This window comes from Xiphophorus maculatus, chromosome 3 (assembly GCF_002775205.1).
Source record: "Xiphophorus maculatus strain JP 163 A chromosome 3, X_maculatus-5.0-male, whole genome shotgun sequence".
Taxonomy (NCBI): Eukaryota; Metazoa; Chordata; class Actinopteri; order Cyprinodontiformes; family Poeciliidae; genus Xiphophorus; species Xiphophorus maculatus.
In genome coordinates, this window is record NC_036445.1 from 18,539,646 (window position 1) to 18,549,456 (window position 9,811).

A 9,811-nucleotide genomic window follows, 5' to 3' on the forward strand; every position below is an offset into this window, starting at 1 on the left:
GGGTGCGCCTTTGTGAAATTCCAGGGTCATGCCGAAGCCCAAGCTGCAATCAGCAGCCTGCATGGGAGCCGCACAATGCCTGTAAGCTCCATGCATACAATGACTAATGATTTAAAAACATAAAGACATTCAACATTCATATCTAAACGATTAATTTGAGTAAAGGTTTGGATTCTGTCCTTGAAAAAGTTTTAATACCCTTTTAAAATGTTGATACATTAAACTTTGTTGTATTTTACGTATTTTTAAGTGACACATTTATTGAAAGCAGCACATAATTGTGATCTGGATGAATTTCCACAGATTAGATTGATTTTACAGAAAATGCAATGGCAATTGCCATTGCAATTACAGCTGCAACTCTTTATGAGGAATGTCTCAATTAGCTTTGCACAGCTGGAAACAAAATGTTTTTCTTTACAAAGTAACTCAAACTCAGTCAGGTTGGATGGAAATAATCTGTAAATCAAGCCACAGATGCCCATAACAAGTTTTTACCTTCAGTTGGCGTGTACTTGCTGAAGAAATATCACAACAGCATGATGTTGCCACCACCATGTTTCACAGAGGTGAACTTTATCCCTGACCTCTCTGGTGGGAGGCGTTCATAGGACAGCTGCGTTTAAACTGAGATAAAATTATATACATAGAGACTATTTTCTAAGTGAAAACAATAGGTTTTTATATAGCAATTTAGAATAAAAAGGGCTGGTAACATATACTTGGTACATTTTCCACATTTTTATTTGTAAATATTCTTGAGCACCATGTGAGAACCATGATGTTTACTTCAGTGTTACATCAGCCACCACAAGTTAATCTGTCACATAAAATTCACTACAACACACTGAAGATTTCAGTGGTCCAATGAGAAAATGTGAATGAATACTTTTAGAGAGCACTGTAAACTGTATCTCTCCGTATACAGGGAGCGTCGTCCAGTCTGGTGGTAAAGTTTGCTGACACGGAGAAGGAGCGGGGGCTGAGGAGGATGCAGCAGGTGGCCTCCCAACTCGGCATCTTCAGCCCCATGACCCTCAACTTTCCTGCCTACAATGCCTACACGCAGGCGGTCAACGCACAGGCAAGCACAGACACACAAAAGCCAACTGTACGGCTCTCACATTTGCTACACACCAAGTTTGCAAGGGCAGTGCTGTGCTTATGAAAGGATGTAATAAGTTTGAAGAGGCTATCAGTGGTCTAATTGGAGCTAATGTTATTACATAGACAACAGAACATACGTCATCTGGCATTAGCCTTCCCGCAACACACAACCATTAACCCACTGACTTGGGACATAATGGCCTTGTAATTAGATCTCTATTCATCTGTTCCTCCATCACTCCCTCTCCTTGGCCCTTCCTCCCATTTTTCATCTTCTTTTCTCTCTCTTTCTCTTTTTCCCATATCAATTTAACCCCCTTGCTCTCCTCCATCCTCTTTCTCCCTCGTCTATAGCTTGTCCAACAGCAGGCCCTGGTTGCCCAGTCAGCGTACTTGTCTCCTGTCGCAACAGTTGCTGCTGTACAGATGCAGCAGATGGCGGCACTCAATGCCAACGGAATCATCGCAACACCCATTACACCTATCACACCGTCCTCGGGTAATTCTCCTCATGCACACTCTTCATACTCCATAAATACCTGAAATTAAGGTTGAGAGACTGCAGTTTGTTTTTATTAAGCCAAACTATAAAGAAACATTTAGATTATGGATTGGAGGGTGTGAACTCTTCACCCTATTACAAGGAAAGTCAGTGTTGCTGCATGTAAAGATTTAAAGTCTCCAATCTTTCCATCCTGCAGAGGTTCAGCAGAATAGATATCCTTGAAATCCTTAAAAATTCTTGAATTTCAGCTAGGTGTTTTGAAGGTTTGGAAAGTGCTTGATTTTAAATTCCTTGAAAGTGCTTTATACTTAAACTTCACAATTTTGTAGTAAAGTTGCTTGATTCAAAGCATAAATTTGTAAAATTACATTTACAGATGAAATCAGATATTTTCATAGACCTAATAACAATATAACTTTTTTTCTCACTGTCTGAAGATAAATCAGATGAAATTTCTCTTGTCTAGACATTTTCCTAAATTATTTCTATTTGCTAAAAGCCAGAAAACTTAGCAACAACATTTTTTTGAGATTTTTTTTTACTTTGTATATTGTGTTTAAGCATTTAATTTAAGCAGGAAGGTCATTTACCTTGACACAGTTTTTGATTGTTTTAATGTAACAAGTATTTATTATTCCTTATATCTCAATGATTTATTTATCATCTTATATTTTATACACTGAACAAAGTTAGTGAAATTGAGGGATTTTTTTGTTAAATTTGTGTTTTGGGCTCAGATCAGTCAGGTGCAAAAATGTGTGAGAGACATTTTAAAACATACAATTTTGCTATATTCTAGTTTACCTTGTCCCTGCTGTAGAATATTGAATACCATCACGTTATTAATAACAGTGATAAATGATAGATAATAGTGAATTAAAACATCATTTTTTTTGTTCAGTTGTATTGTTTTTATCTCCAAAGTGTGGTGTTGGAATGTTTGGAAACTTGAAAATGCTTGAAATGAAATGAATTTTGCTATGGGAAAAGTGGACAAACCCTGTAAATATCAAAACATTGTACATGTTCTTCTTAACTAGGAAGTAATTGTTCTGGTGTAATCTATATCTGCAGGTACAAACACTCCACCAACTATCGCAGCAACACCTGTGTCAGCTATCCCGCCAGCATTAGGAGTGAATGGTTACAGCAGCGTGCCAGCTCCCACCAATGGACAGCAAACAGAAACACTGTACACCAATGGAGTTCACCCATACCAAGGTAGCTTAATAAAGGAAGAATATAGAACTGTAGATTATCATGTTAGTTGGATTCTTAATCTCTGCTGCTCTTATTGTTTTTATTCCAGCCCAGAGCCCAGCTGCAGCTTTGGACCCTCTTCAGCAAGCCTACGCAGGCATGCAGCACTACACAGGTTTGCATTAGCATAGATTTGTAAAATTCTTTCTCAAAACACTTTATAAAGGGATAACGGCCAATTACACACAATCCAATTAATTAATTCAACCCAATTGATCCCAAATTCATTATTTCAGGTCAGTTTACCTCAAAGTCTTTGCATTCAAACTGAACCATCCTAATTCAATTCTTTTTATAGCAGCTCTTTTCATTCAGTTTGGTTAATTCCTTATTTATTTCATTCAATCAGATTGAGTCCAAATTCATCTCATTCAATACAGTTTAGGGCTGAGTGGTAAATCGATTTGATAATTGATTTTGCCGACAGGACAAACAATCATGCATGCTCACACTCATACCTAAGGTTCAAGTTTAGAAACACCAATTAACCAATTATAAATGCATATTTTTGGACTGTGGGAAGAAACCAATAACCTGGAGAGATGCATGGATGTGTTGTTTCCAGGTACTCTGACTCAAAATGGGTTTATTGGTTATCCTAAATTGCCTTTTTGTATGACTGTGTTCATGTATGAGTGCTTCTCCTGTCCTATCTGTATTGCCCTGTGATGAACAGAGCAAACCCATCCTATCGCCCAGTAACCACTGGAGATAGGCACCAACTCCTGTGACCTTACAAGGATAAGCATGTGTAGACAATGGATGGATGGATATTACACATACATTTGGGAATCTAGTCATGCACATGTAGTAATGTACCCATCTGCTCAAAGCGATGGTTCATACAGGAGATTAAATGAAGAACATTCAAGCAATGTCTCCTTAGTCTGGCTGTCAAGGGTGAAACATCTTCAAGGGTAATTGATTTTATGATTTATCTGAGTTCACAAAGACTCGGTTTATAGATGATGTTTATAACCAGGGATTGCAGCGATGATGCAATGTGTGCAAACCAGATTGGGATCAACAGTGTCTTTGTTCTGTAGACTTGCTCCGCTCTGTAGTTAATAGATTTCACCTTCAACAGGGAACCCCTCAGTTCAAAGGAAATGTCTCTATTGGGCACTCTCATGTTGCCACCTGTTGTTATTACCCAATAAGACGTTAATGCCCCTGTCTCTCTTCCAATAGCGGCGTATCCTGCTGCCTACGGATTGGTTGGGCAGCCGTTTCCCCAGCAGCCGACACTGGTTGCTCAGCAACACCAGCAGCCCCAGCAACAGCAGCAAAGAGAAGGTGATGTGACTTCCTGTCTTGCTGGGGCCACACCCCTTTTGATAGTGAGCGTGTTTAGGGTTGTTTTCTGAAAGCGTGGGGTAATTTATGAGTCTTCGTCCTACGTGTGTGTCTGTGTCAGGTCCAGAGGGGTGTAACATCTTCATCTACCACCTGCCACAGGAGTTCAGTGACTCTGAGATGCTGCAGATGTTCCTGCCCTTTGGCAATGTCATATCGGCTAAAGTGTTCGTGGACCGAGCTACCAACCAGAGCAAATGTTTTGGTGAGACACACACAGGGTGGGGGAGCAGGGAGGGAAGGGGGAGAGCATGCTTACTAGAGCGAGGGAAGGACAAGTGAAAAAAACACAAAGGATGGCCTTCTGGAGGATAAGATACTGTCAATGTCTGCATCTAAACTAAGGTGAGAGAAAATAATAGATCTACCATGAATGTTATTTATCTCTTTTTTTAGGATTTGTGAGTTTTGACAACCCTGCCAGCGCTCAGGCTGCTATCCAGGCGATGAATGGCTTTCAGATTGGCATGAAAAGACTCAAAGTGCAGCTCAAAAGGCCCAAAGATGCCAACCGCCCATACTGAGTGACAGCGGAGAGAAGAACGAACAAATACGGAGAGGTGAGGTGGTGGTGAGGCAATAAAAGGTGAAATAAGATGACCTGCAGTATACTTCAGGAACATAATAATGACAGTACAAAGCTAACTGTTGATAAATTTTTAAAAGGAAAAAAGCTTGACATTGCAGTAAATTTGCATTGGGTTACTCCTGAAAGCACCCTGTGTCAAGAAACGTGAAAATAATGAGATATTGTTTTCCTTTTTTTATTTTCTTTCACAATCTTATTTCTTCCCTGCTGTTTTGATCTTTTCCCGAAACGGCAACTTACCTCACCCAAGATCCTCCCGTCCAATCATATTTCACGAGGACCCCATCGCTATGGCAATGGTTGCCTAGTGACCGATAAAGCCCTGATCCCCCCTTCCTCTCGCATTGTTGTAAGTTGATTGGTTGGCCTGTGTTTGGGTTGCTGTGGCGATTTTATTGCCTGTGTTGGTTCTGTCACCTCGAGCAACCAGCCATGCGTTGACCTGCATGTCCTGTTGCTGTAGTGATCACAGACTGTGTTTGGTGCATTGTGACTTTATTTTGTATTGACCTGTGCACATACTGATCAATAACTATCTATAGCCAGGACTGCACTCAACTGATTCAACTGATCTGATTGGATATTTGATACACTTAATCACTTTATAGTAATCTATCTGAGAAATTCTGTAGCAAAGCTTGTTATTTTTTTTGCAGCTTTGTTTTTGATCAGTTTCTGTAGTGTTCTGTTTGGTGTCATTATTATTATTTGAACAAATGGTTTGGGTAAAATAGTGAGCGTGGACATCTATGTGTGCATATGTTTCTGTGTTACACTGTTAGCGTGTAATGCAGGACTGAATAATCTTCGTTGCATTGCCTTCTGCATTGAGGTGTCCATAGTTTTCCATAACAAACTGGTGGAGACAAGCACAGCAACAACACAGGGAACAAGAATTATGCTTTGATGGGGGAAAAATACATGTATTAGGAAGTTGCAGCATAAAATGGCAGGCCGTGATGGACAAGAGGACATGACATGTTTATGGTATGCAAAACTCCAAAATGTGGCTGCAAACGGATCCAACGCATGGGATATATATAAACAAGAAGAATTAGATTAAGTTATCTTTTTGATGGCTGTAGCGCTCTGTTTTCATGGGCGAGCATGCATTTTGTTGAGCTGTACTCTGATAGGCTGAGTTCATAATCTTGGATTGTGACTTTTTTACACTGTGATGCTGCACTTTAGTTTTCTTACTCCTCCATTTTTCTCTGAGACTTCTTTACATCTTTTATCACTGCTCCTGCTCTTTTTCTGTCTCTCTTGTCGTCTTCTTCTTCTCCACATTTTTCTCTCCTTCAAGTGTTGATCTGCTTCTTTCATCTCAACCTCCTTATACTATTCCTTCTGACTTGTGTTTTGGGGTGAAGGGTATGATGGTGTCATGGTGGAAGAACAAGTGCCTCTTGCTCATTGGAGAACAGCCTTCAAATATAGGAATTCTGGGAGAGTTTTTTAAAATTTATTTAAGACTTAAAAACTTCAGCATGGCTGCTGTCAGATCAGAGTGTGGAGGCATCAAAAGGATTTTCACTTTTATTTTTTTTCAACTTTGTGTAACCTGCTATGCCTTGCAAAAGTAATCACACACTCAGACATCTTACACAATTTACCACATTGCAACCCAAAACACAATGTAGTGTTTACTTATGAAGAGGAAGCAAAACAAAACATAGTTTCTAAAAAAAAAAATCTTTAGAAATAAAAATTTTAAAAGTGGGATTTTCAATTATATCGAACTGCTTTTAACTCTAATACCACTAAAACAAACCCGATGCTTTGTTCCAATTAGTTAATTGTGTCCACCTGTCTGTAATTTAATTCTCCTGTAAATCCAGATGTTTTGTGGAGAGAATGTTTTAATCCATGATCTAAAAATTGCATAGCTGCAATGGTTAAAACGAACACTGGTATGGTTTGTAATAAAGAAACTAACACTGTACATCATCCTAAGCAATCACTAGGACAGCGTCATGCCTTAGCAGGGGCAAGGAAGCTGGTCAGTGTTTATTGGAAGATGGATGAAGCTAATTAAAGGTCAATCCTGGGGGAAAAAAACAGATAAAGGCAACAAAAGACTAGAGACTTGGCAAATGCAGTCCAAGTTATGATGGTTTAAATCAGTTCCTATTCATGTGTTTGGCTGACCAAACAAAGTCCAGACCTAGTGCAAATCTGGTGGAGACATACAGTACTTCTAAATTATTGCAGAGTATGGCTTATGTCTAATGTATATAAGTATAAATATAGCGATGCTCACCACACTTTTTCAAATGTTTTTTTATGAAAAATAACACAAATGTTCACTATTTGGTGCTGATCTGCCACATGACATCCTAGTAAAAAATAAGGTTTGTGGCTGTAACGTCAGAAAATGTGACAATCAAATTAATCAAACTAAATTTTCTTTGTACAATTAAATAACAAGGCAGTTCAAAGTGTTTTAATACATGAAAACTCAAAAATCAACAATTGAAACATTACATTTTACCAAGCGCTGTCATTACCTATCAAAGCATTGGTTAGTATTTCACTTATGAAGGAACTCAGTGTTTCGACTGTTTTACAATGTTCCGTGGGTGTTAGTATTTTTGCAAGGCATTATATATTTAATGATTTAAAGACTTCTATAAATGAATATATAGACAATGAAAATAATTAAAGCATTAAAACCTGCAGTTAGAGCATTTTTCTAATTATATTGTCACCCAGAATTTCTATACTGCTAATGCCAGAGAGTGATGCATGTTGTTGGTAGTGTTTGCTTGCCATGATCCGGGGCACCTAAGTGCAGCAGATGCTGAAAACACATAAATGCGAGTTCCCAGAGTTTCAAGAGCGCACACACAAACATACACACACATGCTTTTCTTACAGACACATAGTTGAGGTCATACTAGGATGCATACCAGTGACTTACTGTAATTAGCTGCATGATCTGACCAGACACGGTATGTGTATATGTAAAAGCACCGTGATTTACTACTGTTGACATCTGCCAATGATGCTCTGAGACTGAAATTTTAAAAAGCTAGGAGCGTCCAAAGGTACAAAGGGGAGCAGCAAGTCTGTCTGTAGCTCCAGTGATTCCCAGACAGGAGTCTTGTTGGATGGATGGGGCATGTTTGACAAAATGTGAAGCTCAGAAACCCACGCAGAGCTCCAGTTTTCCTACAAATTTTAACAAAATCTTTAATTTTTTTTTCTCTATTCCTCTCTTCTCATTCATTTACCACTCCCTCTACCCTCCAACTCCTCTCACAGGCGACCTCTCAGAGTCCAACTGAAGGTGAAGTCCCAGGGTTCATTGTGCTTTCAGACTGTCTTCTACCTGTGAGCGTCTGCAGAGAGCTGCCACACAAACACACACTGACGTACACAGAGATACCCTTAATTGTGAACCTCAAAGCTGAAATGTATATAAAATGCACAAGACAAACACATGCCTGCTGACACTCACTCACACAGTTAACACAAATTAGGTATCCGTACAGCCGGAAGCTTGGTTTGACCAGTCTGTATGGAAAAGGGTATTTAGTACAACTAAGAGAACTCAGACCACATGAGTAGGAAAGGCACTGATAAAAAAAAAACAATGATATATCACTTCAATAGACTTTAACATGTCTATTCCATGTCTATTACGTGACAAATATAGAGGGATTGTTGTTTCATAATAAAAAAGAAAGAAAATACAAAAAAAGACGGCTAAATGAGTAGGTTAGAAAGACTTTGGAAAGGATCCTTATGAGCTGTATATAGTTTAGTTTACAAAGAGCAGCATTTAAAAAAAACAAGAAAACATGCAAAAAAGAATAATACTTTAGATAAAACACTGAACAGAACACTACAACATAACTATTATTATCATTATTATTCTTATTAATACAACTAGTAACATCATCATTCTTCATGAGAAAGCTATTACATTCCAAATTGTAAAATGGGGAAATCACAAACCTATTTTAAATTTCTACTTAGATTTTAGGTGAAACACAGGGGAGGGTGCGGGGTTGCACTTTTATTCGGGAGGTTTTAATAATTGAGCTATTTTTTATTTATTTATTTACTAATTTAACAATTATTTGTTTATCGGGAGAAAATGTTTGAGTGGCAATGCAATATTTTGGTTTTAGGATTTTCTAGAGAAAAACTTTTGAGAGCCTGTTTCTGTCAGACTCTTACAATCGAGTAATTATAATGTATCTATTAACTATTACAGCAATTATATTTATTTCTTATTTATTGAATCCTGTTTTTTGATCCACTCTTTTTAAGTTTAAATAAAAGGTATCATACTAAATGGCCTGCTGTCATTCGTGTCTGTTTGTGTTTCTGGCAAAATCATGGGGGGAAATTTTTCAGCTGTAGGTGACGTTTATGACCAGAAGGGGGCGTATCTGGAGTGCACTAATTAAGAGGTTTGCATCTAATCTTCTGAACTCATTTATAACAAACTGTTTATCAGCAAAATTACACACTGCACTTGCTTTGTCTCTGAGAACACTATTGAAGTTGATTACCCAGTAGTTTCTAACCAAGATATAGACTACTGTTTATTTCTCTGGATAAGCTTATCTCAGTCTGCCTCAGTTTAAAAAACAAAGACCTGAATAACAGGGTGCAAGCCAAATGATGTTATTATAACTGAAAGCTGCAGATGAATTAAGTTGCATCATCCCAGTGCACACAATTTTTAATCTATTTTTGATGCATATGTTTAGGAAGATATAAACACTGCAAAAAGAATAAAAGATCTCTGAATCAATGGGACACTAGAATAAGACCAGTTGTAGTCTGCAAGGAAAGCATTTTCTCAATTCATACCATCAATGACCAGTTCATATTTACAGCTGTGTGCCAAGTCCGAAGTAGAAATCAAACAAGAATGACTGTTTTATCTGTTTCCTTGTAAAAACAGAAAAGAAATAACAGCATAATACAACAATCTAAGGAACATCAAGCTGCTCAGATATGATGCAACAGCAGCT

At 38.2% G+C, this 9,811-nt stretch overlaps 1 protein-coding gene across 1 annotated transcript in view; it reads left to right on the forward strand.

The window, feature by feature from the left end:
* Positions 1-9,123, forward strand: part of LOC106699975 (CUGBP Elav-like family member 3) — a 31,370-nt gene extending 22,247 nt beyond the window's left edge. Inside the window, exons 7-15 of the mRNA XM_023331121.1 lie at positions 2-81; positions 929-1,084; positions 1,462-1,606; positions 2,687-2,833; positions 2,922-2,987; positions 4,064-4,168; positions 4,290-4,433; positions 4,625-4,788; positions 5,068-9,123. Coding sequence (XP_023186889.1) covers positions 2-81; positions 929-1,084; positions 1,462-1,606; positions 2,687-2,833; positions 2,922-2,987; positions 4,064-4,168; positions 4,290-4,433; positions 4,625-4,752 — 971 coding nt within the window. The 3' untranslated portion in view covers positions 4,753-4,788; positions 5,068-9,123. The remainder of the gene's footprint in view (position 1; positions 82-928; positions 1,085-1,461; positions 1,607-2,686; positions 2,834-2,921; positions 2,988-4,063; positions 4,169-4,289; positions 4,434-4,624; positions 4,789-5,067) is intronic.
* The last annotated feature ends 688 nt before the right edge of the window (positions 9,124-9,811 follow it).